The sequence below is a fragment of the Lampetra fluviatilis genome, chromosome 13 (assembly GCF_964198595.1).
Source record: "Lampetra fluviatilis chromosome 13, kcLamFluv1.1, whole genome shotgun sequence".
Lineage (NCBI taxonomy): Eukaryota > Metazoa > Chordata > Hyperoartia > Petromyzontiformes > Petromyzontidae > Lampetra > Lampetra fluviatilis.
The window spans coordinates 13847857-13868173 of NC_136287.1; the positions used below are offsets into that span (position 1 = coordinate 13847857).

The following is a 20317-nucleotide window of genomic DNA, read 5'->3' on the forward strand; positions in this document are numbered from 1 at the left end:
CGACCCGGGCCTCCTGCAAGGTCAGCTCGGCCTTAAGTGAGTGGTGGGTGCAGTGTGCTGGACGCTTTGCCAAAATTAGCACTGGAGAGACAAAGGCAGCCAAAGCATGGTAGTGGCCACACAAGCCCATCGTGCACTGTGCAGGCCTTAACTGGTGCTTGAGAACAACTTTCCCCAACAGTCGCTAATGCTATAAAAGGGCACCGTGTCATTGGGTTTGGTAAAATAACCAGTTTCTCGAAGCAGTGAATGTCATCCGTCTGGGTGTCTGGTTTAACTCCGTGCAGTTCGATTACTGTCACAATAAGAGGTAGGAGAACTAACTTGGCTTATTCGAATATAGAAAATGTATTATTTTACGCTGATGAACTCATATTTTTGCCAATGATAAATTGTTTCTCTTTTAATGGCCACCACCGGTGTTGTATGATGCAGATTGTGTTTTATACTCTACTCCCAATTACAATTGGATAGACTGTCACGTGCCCTTCAGTTAGAATTAAATGTATTCACCGTGCCCAAAATACATACAAAGCACAAAACTGCACACTCAATTTCAAAGATTTTAATTGAATAAACGGCACTTATTCAAGCAAGATACTGACATGAACTGCCAGTACGCCACACGTTGTCCATACAGACACGTAACGGTCCAATTGGAGACATTTAAAACGCAGACTGAAGCAATTTAACACGTAGGAAATAAATGGAATTTTGGGGTCTAATTGTTTATAATGTGCCTGTTTTAGAGATGAGAATATTAAGGAATATTGATGTGTCGTCCAGCAACATGTATCAACTCACCCCGACATTAAACGAATAATCATTTCCAAAATGTTGTTTATAATTATAACAACCTACACAAAATCCACCTGCACATTCGCGGTGTACCACACACTGTCATGAATACGCCTCCGTTGCAACCCACGGGTTGTTTACACATTTTCCGTGAATGTGCAAATCACAAACAGAAACAAAAATGAGCTCTCATCACTTATCGCCGTTTCCATTCGCAATTCACACTGAACTAGGCACCTGAAACGATAAAACGTAATTTGAAGAGCATATTGCCAAACGGTAGACTTCATAAAACCCACAACTTTAAAAACCTCCGAATTATAACTATGGATTTTAGTCTTTATTCATATACGTTTTACAAAACATAGCCAACTGCCATTCGAGAACAATTCTCTTTGGGTGACCCATGACTGCGATCGTTACGGTGGGGGGGGGGGGAGCTAAGAGGGCGATGCAAACACAAGCAAACACAAGCAAACACAAGCACACCAATTCTGCATCGACACGGGCTGCCATTGAGAAGCGAACGCGATCATCACGACAGCGGCGACATCGCCGAGGAAGACGTTCTCAGTGTGAACTGCACGGATTTGCGACAGGTAAACAGACGGACAGCCTTGGGAAGGACAAAACCCCACAGCAGTGAAGAGCCTCTGGGTTGGTGTCAAGGTGAGCGAGCGAGCGAGCGAGCGAGGAGTTTCCCGTGGAGGACTTTGCAGCGCCTCGCCAATCACGACGCTTTGCAGGAAGAGACCTTTTTTGCATGGCGGGTTTTGCTCACTTTGAGAATGTCTGTTAAAAACAACGATAACAACATCACATGCAGGGATTGATTTCCCCATCACGCACGCGTTTCTACCCCTATAATTGTCTGCGATATTTAAGTGTTACGTTGTGATTTTTATTCCTTACGCTGGCAACAAAAGCAGATGCAACAATACACACATTTACTCACAGCATGTCTACAGCTGCAAAGTTCACATATGGGAGTGAAATGCCAAAGTTGGTATCAGCGATGTCAACTCTTGCAGTTCTGGAGACTCTGCTTGAGAGCCTAGAAAAATCATGAGATGGTTCCTCACGCAAAACTCCTTGTGATGTTAATCAGTTGTTGGTAAAACGTCGGGGACATGTGCTGTTTAAATATGTAGCAGCGTGGTTGCAATATGAACATGGCTAAGTCCACAGATTGGCCAGGTCTTGGGGTGGCACGAGCAGTGCCACCCATGATTGGCTTTAGAGTTTCAGGATCCTCTGCATGCCCCTGGTTGGGCCTAACAATTCCAATCCTAGCTAGCCTAACCGAACTTACGGACCCCTTTTTCTTTCATGGCGGTGTGAGAAGGCCTTCATCCATCAGTGGACTAACCAAGGGCTTTATATATTTTGTTTGTATCTTGAAGTTACACTCTTGCTACTTGTTTAGAAACACAGCACAGCCGATCACTGGTCTAAGTGGTTCACGAACTGCGCAACAAACCCAGAAACCCGAGTTCAATTTCCGTACCCAACAAAGACAATCAGGGATAAATGATTTCTAACTCAGTTTTGCCCTTGACCAACCTGCACTCACCAGCATGGTGAAGTATAGTCAAATAACCTCCATAAATTAAACAGCACGGGGAGGCCTTCATCCAGCAGTCGACTGAGAAAGGCCTGTTACACTATCAAATTATTATATTCTCCCAGGCCAGTGGGAAATAATTAATATACGTGCTCCAGATGACGCAGTCAAATGTGCCCTAAAGCGCAGAACGGAGTGACACCTAGTGTTGGGCCAGGGGTGTCTGACGGGCTGAATCCAGAAGCGCTGCGACGCTACGCCTGGAGACTGTTCTCTGACATGACGTGGTTGCGCTGTTGCTTGAAGAAGAAAGTGATACAATTCAAGCGAGAATTACAAATGTGCGGAACGTGCGTGGTGTGGAGCTGCCGCATCACGCAATCTGCAATGCTCCAGCGTGCAACTGCAGCAGCGTAGATAGTGCACATGAGCGTTGTGAGTGCACACACACAATTTTGTGCCGCGTAAAGTAATCTTGAAAACAGTTATAACGTCTCAACTCTGGGGAATCGTGGATAACACGATTCATTTCTCGTTGGGTTTGTTATCTGTTAGTTAATTTTTTTTAATGTTTATATTTTTTTGCAGATCAATCCTCAATCATGAACTAATCATCAGGAATGGTGTTATGTGTATACATCCAATAGTAGCAAGATTTTAAGTACATGATTTTTAAACAAACAACTAAAATCTTAAAAATGAGTATGTCACAACGGTGGCAAATGTCTCCAGATGAAATGTAGCGCAAAACGGAGAACATGTAAGCCAACTAAATCTGTATGCTGCGTGCAATAAAAAGAATATACACACACACACATACAAACTCGCACCGTAGAAACGTAATCATGTTTACAAACAAGCCATTCAAATTCAGCAGTGACGACTATATATCACAAACGAGTCATTTAAAAAGTCACCGAACAAAACAAATTGGAAGAGCGTGTGGAGAAGAGCTGCCCCCTCTACCGTGCGTGAGCCAGAGGTCACTCGACGGGATCTCGGCGCTGGTTCTGTGATATCCCCTTCCGCGGGCCACTCTCTAACACCAAGGGTAGCACGGCTCTGCGAGACAGCCAAATGTATCCTTTGCCTCATGACGTGACGCCGAAAGCACAAAGCCGATACAATTGAATAACATATCTCACATTACTATAAAACATTTGTATCTATTGCCTCGAGTTTCCTGGCTGGGTGCTGGCCAGCGCTGCTCACCACCCCAACAGTAAGTCAGTAACTCTGTTGTTGTTGGTGGTGGCTGCGGGCCACAGAGCCATCATCAGGACAGCGCCACCTTGGTCGAGGCACAGTGAGTGGGGGTATGGGGAGGCAGAACTCCTTAAACGAACACACATCCAGCCGTGTTAACGCTCAAATGACACTCATTTGGTGAAACAAATTAAATATGGTTACAATTGTTTGCTTTAGATGTTTTTCATTATTTAATGCTGGTGGTGGTAATTTAGGACCACCTCTACAGCCTGCTCTCCTGATTATTTTTTTACCCAGGATTGGAGGGGCCTGCTCGGCTTACCGAAAGTCTTCTGGCCTCCGCTTCTGGCTCTGTGTGTGGCTAACAGCACGTGGTCTAGCCCACGAGACCACAGCAGTGCACCCTACACGCTATCCAACCAGAATTGAACATGTATTGCAGAAATGTTGACGTAAAACTTTCGTGACTGCAGGAATTCATATTCTTGGTTCTTTCGGTAAAGTCACGTAGATAGAAAATACATTTTAAATAAAAGATAAGGCGGATGAAGACCACCTGTGTTGCGATCGAAACGTCGTGAGTTTTTTGCTTTTATTATTTTCAATGTATTATTTTTTTATTTTTTTATTTTATTATCTTTATTTTAATTTTATTTATATTTTCTATCTACGTGACTTTACTGGAAGAACCAAGAATATGTATAGAATACACATGTATTTTATATATTATCGATTCAGCAGCATAAGTAGTGGAAAAATCGGCAACATATTTAAATGCAGCATATTTATAAATGTGTGATCATTGAACAAGTTTAATACCTTTTGATTTGATGTAAACTTGATTGTCAAACATATAAATAGTTTTATATTGCTAATAATCAAATATGATTCATTTTCTATTGTCAATAATGAAACATATAAATAACTTTTCATCACCAAAAATCTAACAGATTATTTATAAGTTATTTTAACGTTCAACAAACGCAATGTTTTTTAATTCCCGAAAATTATTGAATATGCTGTTGATAATTGAGGATATATTTAAAAAGTTACATAGTATGTTGTTCATAATTCAGAATATAATAAATATGTTGTCGAAATCAAACATATATGTATCAAGAATCAAACAGCAACACATCTCATGCCCCAGAAGAGGTGGCAGTAACGAACAGAAAAGTGACAAGGTTGATTTCAATTTGCTCTCACTTTTCAACGGTGCTCCTATTAATGTAATTCTTTCAACAGAGATTTCTTTTTAAATCCTAGAGAAAGTGAAAATACTCGTAATCTTGGCATTGTATTATTTTGCATGAAAAGGCTGATTAGTTTTCGTGCTCCAAGTACCACAACATTTTAAGGAGGGTATGAAAATGCCAGCTGTGTTTTCTTTTCTGGTGCAGGGAAAACGGGCTCTCCACTAGTTTATATATAAACATGTATATGTTACATTTTGACTTAAATATAGTATACGAATACGATATGTATTTATGACTTTCAGCTTCAATGTGTTTTATACAGATGTACATTGCAAGTAAGCATGCGTTGCAGGGTTGCACTTGTTACCGATGCGAGCTGCAGCAGGGGGTTCTTCACAGATGGCACGTGGCCATTATCTCTCTTAACCAGGCTGTCTCCCGAGCTGCAGCGCCTCGGTGCTCGGAAGCTTTGGCACAAAGGCCATTGTCATAATCCCAAATTGTGCCACTAATTATTTCACTCAACAGGCGGACATCAGGCCAAGTTTGAAACGGTCACATCAAAAGAAGCGTAACTTGTGCTGTCGCTAAAATTACCGGTTCATTTCTACACTCGCTTGCACTGGTGGTTACGTGTTACATCTACGCAAAAAATGCACCTCCTTACACGCACTATGATGAGCAATAATGATATTCTTGCAATAACAATCCGCGATGATCAAAGGTTGCTGGAGAGACATGCGTGACGACCAACGATTGGAACAAAAAAAAAGATAAAATCAATACGAATATTTTTACTGAAATTTTTTTTAAAAAACAATGTATTGAAAACCCCAAACAATATATATTATTGACAGCAATACACTTGTGTTAACTATATAAACATTAATACCATCTAAGAAAGCATGTGCGCTTATCCATGCTTACTGAACCTGTAATGAAACGCCATTTATTTATATATTTCCCCATTGTGCGATGTGTCAAACTCAGTTTGTGGGTTTTAATTAGCAGCGTGGCAAGATTATTTTTGACAATTCTCCCCCCTCCCCTCATCACCCCCCAAAAAGTACAGACATTAATAATTGATGGTTTGTTCCCTTTTTGGGAGGGAGGCCTCAGCATGAGGCTGGAGAAGCTGACAGCTGTCAGGAAGTGGGTGGGGGGGCGCCCAGGGGGCATCAACAGGCATGACGGAACACCAAGAAGCTTAGGCATCTTCTAAAAAGTTCTTTAGGACTTTTCGTCGTGAGCCCATCTGCCACTGTTTGCTCGAGGGAGCAGGTGGCAGTGGCAGATGGCACGCGCCCAGCACACACCTACCCCGTGACCACTTCACGCCATGCTACTGTACCGATGACAAAACTTCATTAGGGGGTCCAATGCTGGAAGGGGTGAGAAGTAAGTGGAGGGAAGGAGGGGTTTCTTATTCAACTATTATTATTATTTTAGGACGAGGGTGGCGGCTGCAATGGGGTGGCGCGAGGGTATGGATAGGACACGGGAAGAGGCGGTGTTGACGAGAACACGCGCACTGCTACGACGGGCGAGCCGGCTGAGCGTGCAAATCCACTGTCTGCAGGGAGAATCCACTAAACTAAACCCTGTAACTTATTCGCGCCGAATATGAACCAACATGCTGCTGTCTCCTTTATTTCCAGCTCGCAAAAAAACCCTTTTCTCTCTGAGGACGGCCCGGCTATTGTTTGCCGGGATTAAATTTCTCCCCATTGTTACGGCCGTGACGGGTGCGGCCCATTTTTGGACCCTGGACGCTGTTAAGGGGAAAGGAACGAAAAATTACAATTTCAAAGGCAGTTTGGTGGGGAGGTTTTCCGCCCCCCCGCCCCCCCCCCCTTGGATTTCTTCCTCCTGTCCTCTTCACCAGCTGACACGATCTGTCCCCTACTGCCTCCCTGCACCATCGCCCCCCCTCCCTGCCCGCTCCCCCACCCAGCGTCCCTCTCTCCACCGCCTCAAAAGACTGCCCTCGCTGGCCTCCTCTCCCCTCCCTTCACTCGTGCAACCCCTTTTTGTTGGCCGATCAATACCGGCACGCGCCGTTGCCACGGCAGCCCAATCCACGAGGCCTTTCATTGAATTGGGGGCTTGGCACCCTCTCCCGAGGAGGAGCGCAAACACCACTCCCGAGGGGGGGGGGGGTCCCAGAGAATTTGGGGGGCTGACCTGTCTGTGCCCGGGCAGGAAAGAGAAAAAAAATACCCCCCACTTTGAAATATAGGAATAAGTAAATAGATATCGTTCTACACAAAGCCAGTGCAAATAACAGCGTGTGTGTGTTTGTGTGCGGTTTCTGAAATGTAGTGAACATCGTGTTTCATAAAACGTTGTAGACTGTTGCCTAAAGTGTCATTTGCTTGCACAACATGTGGGAAGATCAGTCGGAGATGGGTTTATTTCCTTTGCTACTGCGTTTTTATTGTTGAAAGTTACTTTGCCAGAATATATTATTTGCGTTCTTTTAGCTTTCCCCGGCAAATGCAAGGCACAACTCAAAAACAAGTTTGCCTCGGTTAAAATTTTTGCCCCCAGTTTCACAACAGCAGCCATTTAGGCCAATTGGGGGGGGGGGGCAGATTAAATCAATCACGGCAAAAAGGGAAATGTCCTTCTGTCTGTCAAACTACAAATCACAGCTCAGGGCTTGAATGCATAATTCCACGATGACACTTTTAAGCCTATTACTAGAGCATAAAGCAATCCCACAATGCAGTGCACATGGTGACGCCGGCAGTTTGAGCGTCGTAACTCTTCCCTGATGAATGCGGCAACTCTCGGAGCCCCGTGGCGGGCGTGCGTCGTTCTCTTGCCACGTGCACAGTGCCTCGCTACGCAGCCGTCGGGAGCAATAATGGGGAGTGGTTCGCGTTTGTAAAAGTGTAAGGAGAAATTCATGCTCTTCCGTTTACGATTCACGCTCAGATGTTCTACCGTGAGATTTGCCTTCTCGCACTGTACCAATTTATGTCTTGCGAAGGAGTATTGGTCTCCCTCAATAGGCATTTACCTGGTCCTAAATAAATGCCATTGATTGATTTTTATTTCCCCAGGTTATAAATATCACTTTCACTCGACACATGTCATCCTAAGTTCAAGATGGTGCGCCTCGTGCGTCAGAATTTCTCCCAAAATCACTTTTTCCAGTAATGATGCTTCAATCTTCTGCCATTCAGCCAAATATAAAAAACATTAAATACATGTCCACGAAGAATTGGGAACTTCTTTTGTTTGGATTGTCAACATCGGTGGTGATCACAAACACGACCACCATACTGTACTTTAAAAAACTAAACCCAAGGAACTCTGGAATGGTAATTAGCAGTAATCAACAAAATTATCATCTCTATAGAACCAATTTTTGCCGATAATCAAAATGATAAAAAAAATAATGGGCTTTACCTTTTTTTTTTCCAAAGGCATATGTGGTTAATGTCGACTTGATGCCTTGCAATAAGTATCTATTTTGTGTTTGAACATCTTAACACTTCCTGTGTTAAGACCGAAAATGGTAAATCCTATTTTCAAGATACCGTTTTTAAAAAATGTGTGAAAAATTTCAATTTAGTAATTCGCGGGTCATTATCGAATTTGACAATTTTGGACCACAACTCCGGCACACAATGGCCTCAACTCGTTCCGATTGACGTGAGCGATCTTTAACGTCCACCACGAAGCTGACGGCGCCAATGACACAGTCAATGCACCGGCAGTATTCACCGGGGTGGCCTGTCAGAATGGAGCCGAGAATCTTCACAACAAACGGACTGCCACTGGGCCACGTCAGCACCCATGCAGTTACCCGAAGCACGCACGACAGACGAGAGCTCGTACAAGCACACCTAGAGGATTCCGTTGAAGGGACAAGATCTCACCGGCTGTCTGCCCCAGCTCCAAGGAGTGCCTGTTTCGACGAAAGGGGCTTGCTTGCCTCGTCCGGTCGGTGCTGCCTCTCCGAGGAACGACGTCGGGCGACACTGCATTGCACATGAGAGTGGAGAGCACAAGGTGATCACTTCCCGATGTTAACTCTCTCACCTGGTTTACAGGAGGTCACGGGTTCGCTCTCGACTCTGACGCCTTTATATTTGGAGTTTGCATGTTCTCCCCATGGTTGCGTGGATTTTTCTCCAGGACCTCGGGGTTTTCCCTCCACATTTAGAATCAACATGCGTTTAGAATATTTGGCTGCTGTAAATTTCCCCACGATTAGCCACTTTGTTGAGCTGTCATTTGTGATAGCCAGGTCGCTTCTGAAAAAGAGTTATATAGCTCAGTGGGCCTTACCTGGTAAAAAAATAAAAATGTTGTTTAGTTTTTAATAGTTGTAGTGCAAGTCCTCTTATGGATCACCCTACTATCCACGAATCCTGTTGCACATGGCAATCCACGAGATCCAAACGCCTCCTGTGAAGAGACGCTACACGTGGCTGGGCCTGCGATGCTGCAGGCGAGTTTCTACCCTGCGGCGCCGGGATCTGCGTGCTTCCTAAACGGCAACATCCGTTGCTGCTCCATCACACCTAGCGCAGACATTTGGTCCTTTGGAGGCCCTATGCAGAAGTTGTACTTGGGGGGCGGAGGGGTGTCTTCCTTTCCAATTATAAACGCCTCGTGAGATGACAGGAGAGATAAAGACACGAGATATAGATGCAGCGAGGTGAGAGAGGAGCGATAAAGATGAGATGGAGATCGTGACATGAGAGATGTAAACAAAAGACGATGGAAATAAATGATTGGCGGACAGATGGTTCAGTCATATTTTTTTCATGAATCCGAGGTCCTTGAGCTTCTTGGGGACCTTTGCTGTTTGCTTGCTTTGCTCTTGCCTCGTACCATCCACCAATCACACATGTTACACGCATGACGTGACGGATGACACGCAAACATCATCAGAGTAATTTACACTCCTGTCAACTGCTGACGGATGAAGGTCTCGCTGCTCTCTATCGATCATGTGGGGTCATCTGGCCATACTTCACCAAGCTGGTCAGTGCGAGCAGGTCCAGAACCACTTAAAATAGCGCTTGCCACTGATGTTGGCCGTGGCACGGAGTGAAACTGAAGATGCAAGGTTCATGATGCAGCACCCTGACCGCTTACACCCCACAAACACTGGCAGTTTTAAATTCTGTGAAGGAAATGAATGCAGACAAAGCTGGCATCAACCTGGGCACTGTAACCCCGGGGTGACACTTGTCTTGTGACAACTGCCCATGAGCACAAGGAGAACATTAAAAACTCACGCTGATCCACACACATACCACACCAGGCAAATAGCTAATATGAAAAGCCTATACAAATAAAGGTATTAGAACAGGGATGAGCTCTGCCTCTTACGTGTTACTCGGATATAGGGATCTTCATTGCCTATTCTCCGCGACGTCTCTGTCTGGCCTGTTGTAAATTAGTAATTTAACAGCGTGAGGTTATTTTTACGCAAGCAGAGTAATTACATTTATAAAGCAGGGATGTATCTCAATTTGGGAACTGCTACCTTCACATGAAATCCGACTCTCATGCACGCTCTGACATTTTACAAGTGCACATTCTTGTAAACGCAAGTCATACTATAATGGGGAGGGGGGGGTAATGGAGCACCGTTCGCTATGAACCCGGTTTCTGAGTTCAATCTCTGCCCGTGGCAAGCGTAAGTGATGAGTGATATCCGAACTGTGATTCATAATTCGTTTCTGTTGTTTTAGAACGTGTAATTATGATGCTAATTGTTTTACTATAACCCTGACAGAGGGTTATAGTAAAAATAAATTGTATTATACATATACGACCCAACCTAATAATAATATTTATGGTTCAGTATATTGATGGTGAAATCCGACGTAACAATTAGATATCTAAACGGGGCATGCACCCGCTGCCCCCGTCATTCACCAACCCACAGTGGCTGGTGCGGTGAAGTATGGTTAAACAACCTCCAAGATCGACCGGCATAGGGCTGCAAAATACTCTACTATTTACTTATCTCAACCAACTCGTGAAGTTCCTCAGGAACTGGTGGTTTTTCTGTAACGCTTAAGGCCGAGAGCTTGCTACACACACAGTGCACGTTTTGTGTGTGCCGCTGAACTTTTCCACACAATGCAAAACAAAGTAATATCTTATGATACCCACAAATGGTTTTCATATTATGGGATTTGTAAAATTGACAAAACACAAGTACTTGAAACAACAACAAAAAAACGTAAACGGCAAACTGCAAACATGGCAAGTTACGGCTGTGTGCCTATCCATAGATTGGGCACGGTTGTAGGGTTGAAGATATATACTGTACGTTTATTTTATCACTGAATATTTCCATAGCAGCAGCAGCAGCAGCAACAACAACAAATTATATTCACAACGGACACAAAACACAAGCCACGTCTCGGAGCGCAGAAAAAATTAAATACTCTCAGACGTGACATCTCACAACTGTTAGAAATTGGCGAAATATTCTGCACTGTAAAGAAGATTTTATTTAAGCAAATTAACCATTTAATGAAGCGAAGCAGAGTATTTGGCTGAGCAAGCAGTCTCCATGTGTCTTCATCGAACATACAGCTCGCAAACCAGTGCACGGGTTTTGTATCGCCATGCATGTGTTATGTGTTTAGCAGCTGTCTAGTACACGTTCAAATACTCGATATTGATTTTAAAATATATATATACACTTTTGCGAGTTAAATGCTAAAGTTAAAAATGTCCTCCCGTGTTGGCCTAATCTGAACAAATCATTTAATTATTTCATAAAAACTGCATCTGTCCAATTGTTTTACAGCTCGGGGCTGTATCGAAAGGTATGCTTGCAACTTCATAACTTATCCATACCCATGCCAAATATTCCAAGACAATTCTTGGTGTCCTTGCATTTTCAGGCAGAACCTCTGTTCTCTGTTCTGCCTATAATTTAAAATTCTTATTTTGGAGGTGATAAATACACGTGGAGTCGTTTGGAAAACCATCATGCCAGCAAGCTGCTTTCAAGCCAGAAGCCATTTTTTCCCTTTATGCCGAAATGGATTTCACCTGGCAGATTAATACGAGTGAATATTTTACGTAGCCATTTTAACGGGCGATGGACACTTTTGGGTTTGGTTTGCATCTTCACAAAATGCTAACTTTTTGAAAATGTGCAGCCAACATGCCTGGGTATATTTATTAGCACGTGGCATTAATCCAAGAACTGGTTTGTTTCAGTAAACCCACAGAGTTGTTTTTTTCATTGTGGTTACAAAAACCATTTGAAATCACATTTACATTGTACCTCTCAAAACGAATGATTCACGGGGCGCACATCGGCCAACGAAAGCGAGGGAGTACGAGAAGCCAACAGACGGCACTATTAGTACTCGCAGCCACACCTCACAGCGTTTTTGAGAATCGAGCAATTGCATCAACACAGCTCCCCCACGCCTTAGAATCACGTCAAAGGGTCTTTAAGTGCACGCTTCGGTAAAGCACTGCACTCTCAAAACGACCACGCGTTAACGAAGAGTGCGACTGGGCCCAGATGTTCTCATTTATAGCGTGATGAACGTGGCTTTATCAGGAGGAATGATCACGCGTGATACTTTGCCCTTCTCGAACCACGACATAAGGAGAGTGGTGCAGGAGACAATGTTGGTCACTTCAAAAGGAAGTCAAAAATTGTTAACTCATCCACTTTTTTCCCCCCCGCTGCCACTCTTTTTCATTCGGCAAAGTTCAAGGCAAGATACACCCAAAAGAATAAAAATCCACCTCTTGCACGGCCCAGGGTCAGTGGACCATGTCCCACCGTCGGCTGAAAGAAACCGTTTGGAAGGATAATAACGGCAGCCCTGCAGGGGTCGCGTCCAACAATGGAATTGAATTTCTCAGCGAGAGACGCCCCAAAAGGAAGAGGCAGTACATTTCCACCAGGCCTCAAAAAAAAAAATAGGGGAGCGCAGGAAAAAAAAAGAGACAAAAAAAATCAATCCGTACCACGCCGCATTCATTTCCAGTCTCAAGGCAGTGTGAAATGGGCACACTGGGTGGGCGGGCGGGAGAGTGTGCGGCGGTGAGAGCGGTGTGCGTGGCACACACACACACGCACACACGCGGGCGGGCGGAATGGACGTGTACACCTGCACGTGTACGGGGGGAGGCCAGCACATTCTCCCAAGTACAAATGGGATAAATGTACGGCACGGGCTTGCTTAAGCAAAAAGGCAAATTATGAATCAACCAGGCGAGCGTAAAAAGAAAATCGCCTTCGTGAATGGGTGCATCTGGATTATTCTGGCTAGCAGAATATGCTTTATTATTGAAATAACAATAACTGAAAACTCCTAATCTCTTCTTTTATTCACAACGACGTTTCATCGGCTTAGTAGATTATTATTTTTTCTTAAAATTCGTAAGCCTGTGGAAGTTACCAGTTATAAATGCACAATAGTGGTGTGGGTATTGATATAAACACCTGCTGTGCCCAATTAACTGCTGTATACAATGCAATTGACGAGATTTCTAAATGGATTGACGAGATTTCAAAATGTGTACAAGCTCTCTTATTTTAGCAGAAGCAGTGGCAACTGCGGCATGATTAGAGCCAAGACTTTGAGGTGAAATGCAGAATGGACAGACGATAGTAACACGGTAAAAAACAAATGTTGGTCGCAGGCAGCGGCGACGGCAATTGAAGCTTCAAATCTAGAGGCAATTGAAGAGTGTGTCCGCATGGTGAACGAGTATAAACACGAGCGAGTGAACCTGCACACATGTGAACCACGGTGAATGTGTGTTGCGCACGAAAATCCACCACCACCACCACCACATCCTGCGGCATCCACTCCCCGTCAGTCTGCATGCTGCCCCTCTGCTGCCCCTCTGCTGCCCTGCTTCCCCCTCAACCACCTCCCTTCCACCTGACTCTCGCTCGTCCCTCCTCCCTCTCTCCACATCCTCGACCGTCTTCCATCCGCCATCCCTCTCTCCCTTCTCCCTTAAACCATCCCACCTCCCTAACATCTCATCCCCCCCACCAACCCTAAACCACCACTCCTCCTTTCCCCACCACCACCACGACCGCCACCCCCTGCCCAGCACACCAATCTTCTCCCCTCCCACCGCCACCCACCTTCCCCGCAACCCACACCCGACACGCGCGGGCTCACTCTGACACCACGATTGACTGCCTCGCACTAATTTACTACACGCCGTGGATTCTGTCTATATCCGCCACGGTCCCCTGGCAACCGCCGGGCCCTGCCAACATTTCCTGGGCAGCGATCGGCCCCCGTGCTCGCTAATCCGCCGACGCTCATTCAGCACGCTCTCTCGGCCCCCAGCCGTGGATTGCGCCGATTTAACAACCGGAGGTGTCACACACCGCTCAAAAGGAAAACCCGGGGAGGATGCGCCGCCCAGTACAGAAAACAATCGCCGCTCTCTCGCCGCCGCACACACTTTGCTCGGCATACCAACCGCCGACTTAAAGCCACACGGGTCCACGCGACTGCATCATCTGAACACGCGTGGCAGAAACGGTGCACGTGTTTGAACAGAGATAGCGCAGCTTTCCAGGGATTTCAGATTGCTCGGATGAAAGTTGTTGGTTTAAAATGCCTCCCTGGATTTGGAATGCGCAATGTTGAAATTGTGATTTTTTTTTTAGATAGAGGGAATTGAGTTGCTTTATTTAAAATAAAAATCCAATGTAAAATCACCAACACTGCGCATGGAAGTCACGGGTTGAAGCATTGCTGTAATGAATTTGTGGAAAAAAATGGTCACAATAAATATTTAGTATTCCGATGATCACCGATATTGTTGAGAAAAGTGAAAGACTGATAATGATATTTACCTTAACGTGCCATTGGTTTAGCTGAAGTGTAAAGCCAAATTATATAATATTACACATTGTAAAATAAATTAAATCATAGTTAAATTGTGCAATTATTATTTGTTGGATAAGTTAGGAGATCGAATAGCGTACATTAATTATGTACATTTATATTATTTATCTTTGGAACTGAAAAGAAACTGGTACTAATGAGAATTCTATAACAAAAAATACCAAGATATTTTAAGTAAAAAAATAAAATGGATATTGAAATGTATACCAGAATATTTCTGAAAAATTGTCAGACAAAACCATGTAACTTAGCTTTTTACGATTGTATGTAAATTGCAATATCCGTGTAAATACAGAATATAAATCAGATATATATATAAAAAATCGTACCAGGTATGTATTCTCGACACACCAGATGGGCATTTGTATTCCGCACCCTGACACGAAGAAGATTTCTAAAAATTGAGTGCAGCGATCAATACTCCAGCACAGTTCTTGTCTCCAAAATGATTATAGTCAATTATTGATTCAAAGTACCATGCTTTTTGAATTCATTACCTTATTAAAATGACCATAAAACTCCTTTTATGGCTTGAATTATTCAAGCTGCATGAGTTTAATGTCACTTTGTGGATGGTTTAATAATATTTTATTTTTTATTTTCTCATATCGCATTTTCATAATTGTGTTTTTTTTTAATTTATAAATATATAACTCCGAGTTGCCAATAGTCACTGCAGAAAAGTTGTGGTGGTCGCATGCAAGAAAGACTTTTTTAATTATATTATTTTTAGTTTTTTCACATTTTTATTAACAATTCCCATCCTTGGTGAACACAGGCTGGATGAGCTCAACTGCGGTCACATGGCCCAGCGGCAGCAAGATCGTCGCTTGCTGCAGAATGTTTTTGAGGTTCAAATACAGCGGCTGCCCTGGTTAATGCAGCACGTGTATATGAACTGCTAAATACGTCCCGTCTGATTCCAAGTGGACGCTGAAAGATCCCTTGATGCCACTTGAAAAGAGTCGGCATCGTGGTCCAAATTTAGAAATTTAGAAAAATTACCTGCAAATTACTCAATTGGGATTACACTGAGCTGTGACACCACTGCCGACTATGTCTGCGAAAATTAGCACCTTCCTTCGTGATAGCCTCGTGCTATAAGAATGGCGCGAATACCAAACGTGATAAATCATTATTATCAATTACAAATGACAGCAGCGGCATTCATCAATTGTCGAGATTCGCGGGTGATAGGATGACAATAGGCCATGGGATAGCTGCAAGCGACCCTCTGACCTATGGAAAACAGTTTATATCTTTCTGTCTTTTTTAAACAAGTTATATACCCTGTTGTGCACACTTGCGAATGATACAGCAATAACTGTTGACCGTCAACAGCATATCATGGACTGGTTTTGTGTAAAAATGGTGACGTGTTTCCGCAGTGGTACAGTGGCATTGCAGCACGAATCTGGCAACTGGAGTCCGACTCTCATCCACGGCTAACATCAGCTGTAAATACGCATCGAAATCAATCCTGCTCTCCTCTCCCTTCTCTTCCTCACCAGCCCACACTGAAGCATGGCCAAACAACTCCCCTGAATGACACAGTGTCGGGAGGTCTTTATCCAGCAGTAGATTGACAAAGGGGGCTGTGAATTATTAAGTACGCAAACACACCGTGCTTCCGTTTGGGAAGCGGAATGTGGAATTATCGTGAAGAGTTCCTACAGTTATGTGGCAAGCACGAGGGGGATTCAGCCGGACACTTATGGATCGGGTTCTATTTTAAATGCAGCGTCAAAATTACCCGCAGTGGCATGAAGGACACGGTCGCCGGGGACAACTCCATGAAGCAGTCACATGGGCATGACACTTTGCCTCGTGGGAATTTAATTTCCAAGCCGGTGGCAGCAGCATGGACTGCACCAATAAATATGTGAGCGCTTATTCAATCTTTGGTTGCAAAGGCACACACCACACAGAGATATACACTACTCCGCGGAGTGCATGTAAGGCTGTCCGTTGGGAGGTGTGTCCCTTCACGGCGCAGCTGCTGTGCAAACGTGGGGGGGAAAGAACGCACGGGCCGACGTCGACGACGACGAAGTTCACATCGGTGGCATAAAATCGGAGCTGGCACCACCCCACGTGACCATCGCAGCAGTCGTTGCTCGTGGACTAAGTGTGCATATTGAACTTCTTTCACACCATACGTAGCCGACCAGTGCGCCTATCCAAGATGAAGACCTCGTATTGATAATGTGCAAATGTCAATGATACATTCAGTACTTGCTCTTGCATTGCCATTATTTTTATTATTATTTAATGCACTGCGGTGGGATGGAGACGTCATATCCGTCGCCTGGTAGCAGGAGGTCGTGAGTTCGATCCCAGACCCTCACGATGCCTGTGTATTTGGAGTTCGGGTGTTCTCTCCGGGTGTGAACGGGTTTTGACCTCTACATTTAGAAACATGCATTTATATTATTTTACTCTTGCTATAAATATCCACGTGATGATATGAGCCTATTCTATGAAAAATAGCTAATACTCAGTGGGCATTACCTCGTGAAATAAAATTAAAAAAATCGTGTGGATGTAAACACAGCAAAATATGCACTTTCACCACACACTGATGTGTAATGGTTTGTATTAATTTTAAGATGATTATAAAAATGTTGAGTTTACCATTTGACTTGTACTGCATTATATGACACTAGGAATTTACATTGGATATGATCAGATTTTTGTGAAAAGATATGCACTAAAATACCCATTGACCTAATTGCACTACTTTTCACAGAGGATAATGTGTCAATGTTTTGCCATGGTAAGGTAATTCAGCAGCCATCTACGAATTTCACTCCTCCAATGCTCCAAGTTGACCAAGTGCTCCTCGTCTGCTTGAGAGGCTGTTAATTTCCTGAACACTAATGAAGCTAACCACTTAAGTCAGAGATAAGCAATTAATACATTACCACACGCCACAAAATCAACTCTGGTTATTTTGGCTCGCTTATCAATGTTGATCGAGTGATCTAATGAGTGCATGCAACTGCGCTGTATTTGTGTAGCACTGATATGGGCCATGGCATTATTAAAAGAAAAACCCACTTGGGGAAGAAAAAAGTTGCGCCGTGTATTCACGGACATTGTTCTTTGAGAACAAAACGCAGAACATCGCATCGAAAGCATACGGACAACCGAATGAAATGCACCGCACATCCAGAACAGTGCTGATATACCTGCGGAGAATTTTCCCTTCTGTACATGCTCTCCATGTGGCCTGGTCTTCTTCCACAATGTAAAATACCGAAAAAGAAATTGGCTGAAAATCCCAGTGGAGGACCTCAGTTAATGCAGCAAGTTGACTCTCTCAGAAAAAAAACAAAGGACTCATTTGACGCTAGCTCGCTTATGATAACCCTGTCAGCACTCAACAAACAGCAAAAGAACATACGCAGTGGTCAAGTGGATAATAGAACTAACAGCTAAAATGTATCTTCATAAAGGGCGCATTTTGATTGTGCTGTTGAAAATGGTCCGTTGATTAATATCGCACTGACAAAGGGTAACTAACACACAAAAACAATGATATTACAACATTGCATGTATACACTGTACGATGAATTGCTTTCAAGTCATAGACACAGGCTGCTGCATAGCCGTCTGGTCAACGCGTTTGACACCGAGAGCCATTTTGTGCAGTCAATGGTGGAATCCTCTCATCGGCGCTCCCAGTTGGCGGTGTTGGATTGCTAACGCACGCCATCTGCTGCAGACTCCATCTCGAAAACGCTGTCACATCACTTTCCACGGTTGGACAAAGTGGGGCAGCGTCATAACCAAATCTAAATGAACCGTAACTTGTGTGTAGGTTTTGTTTTCCTCTGCAAAATGAATGGGTTATCACATATTTAGTTTTATTTGTATATATTTTTAAGTGATTTTTTTTTTACCTTTCCTATACTTTGCACTCCGATCGTGTTTTTGCACTGTTTGTTGTTGTAACTTTCTTGACCCGCCCCTACTGGACATGTGAAAAAGAGCTTTACAGCACATCGGATTCCTCCTGCAGTATAAATACAGATTCTGATAAAGCTAAAGGTGCAGCCTTGCAATGTTTTGTTCATGCCATCGCTTGTGGACGGACCGTCAATGGAGGGAGCCCTAGAGAGTCCCTCTGGAGGGTATTGTGGCCGACTCTTCGGTACTGGGCCGACATCTGGGCAGAGGTGAGAGTACCCACACTTGACCCCACCACACACGACCTGCCGATGGACTTGACTGTGGCGGTACACATTTCTACTGCTGGGGGGACAGCTGCGTTGGGCAAAGACATTTTCGCCATCTTTTAAACTTCCGCGCCGGGAGATTGAACCGGCGACCTCGCTTAGTCAAGTAAATGACATTAATTTATTCACGACACGAAAATAACATCGCTTAAAAAGTGTTCGATTCCATCCGCATTATAAAAGTAAAAACCATTCAGGGCCTGGCCATACAATATATGATTGCATTCAGTACGCATCATTTTTTCATACCTTATTCACTTATTGTCACAGAAAAAATAACCCCACTCTGTTATCAACAGATGTTAATCATAACTGATGTGCGAAGCCAGATGGCTGAGTAAGCTGGTGCCTCTAAGTTGACACTGAGAAAGAAAAATTCAAGTTAATCAATGTTGCGGCCTGGATTCCACTCTTCACCACTAGGGTCATGAGACCATTGGTGCTTTGGAAACAGGCCAATGCATCTCACTTAAGGGGCACAGATAAAAATTCAAAATGTGAAAAATTGTGAGAGGTTCAATTACATAGACCTTGCATGCATGTTTGAAGTATTGCGTTACAATTAATACGAACAGAGGCATTGTAAGATATTGCCCATGCATGCATTTATTAATTATTGTATATAATGTATAACATATTTTTTGGATGAATGCACATCGAGGATGGGACCTCTAATTTGCTGTCTGAGACATGATGAGACATCATGATGCTAAAAGACAGCATAATCTTTGCACTGTGCCAAAGGAATTGATGCATCCTTAAGAAATAGAAAATTCTCTTTCAAGAAAACAACAATGCCATGCAAAAAGGCGGTAAGTGTCTAACGTTGAGCCCACTTGAACACAAGGCTTGCTATAAAAGGCTACCACTTTAACTCACACATCTCTGCAGTATTATTAAAGTTGTGGTATGGGAAATCTTACACAAATATCATATCTGTTAAAAGATTATTATTTCTCAAGTATGTTAATTATGTATTAAACGTGTTTTTTGGTAGCTGCAGTAAAATATCATCACTAATCATGCCATTGCATTTTAGGAGTTATGTATAAATAAACAAACTAATTATCTTGCCTCGTAGGAAAGATTGCATTTGAAATAAGTGTGTAAATACAGGCAGCAAATTCTGATGTTGTGTGATATTGGTTCAATCAATAGAAAGTGTATCCCTTTTATCATCACAGATTCCTTTTATCAGAATCTGACTACGTGTGAGATTGTCTCAGAGGTGGCATCATGGCTGTAGCAGGTCGAGGCGATGTGAAACATTGGCTACATTTATATGACAACTGTTCGGTGCGCTAAGGTAGAGCTGGAAAGTGTGAGAATGAGCTAAACCTATGTGACAATTGAGTATGTGAGATTTTGTAGGTAGCATTGTTTTATCCTAAATGTAATACACCCATCTGCTGGGCA

General features: G+C 43.6%; 1 protein-coding gene across 4 annotated transcripts in view; it reads right to left on the reverse strand.

Moving 5' to 3' along the window:
- Positions 1–550: 550 nt before the first annotated feature.
- The window catches only part of LOC144935569 (WD repeat-containing protein 7-like), a 116497-nt gene continuing 96730 nt past the window's right edge, over positions 551–20317 (reverse strand). For all 4 annotated transcript variants that reach the window (XM_078862365.1, XM_078862366.1, XM_078862364.1 and 1 more), the window contains 2 exons: positions 8658–8759; positions 551–1590 (listed from right to left, as the gene is read on the reverse strand). In XM_078862365.1, the coding sequence (XP_078718491.1) occupies positions 1529–1590; positions 8658–8759 (164 nt within the window). In that variant the 3' untranslated portion in view covers positions 551–1528. The remainder of the gene's footprint in view (positions 1591–8657; positions 8760–20317) is intronic.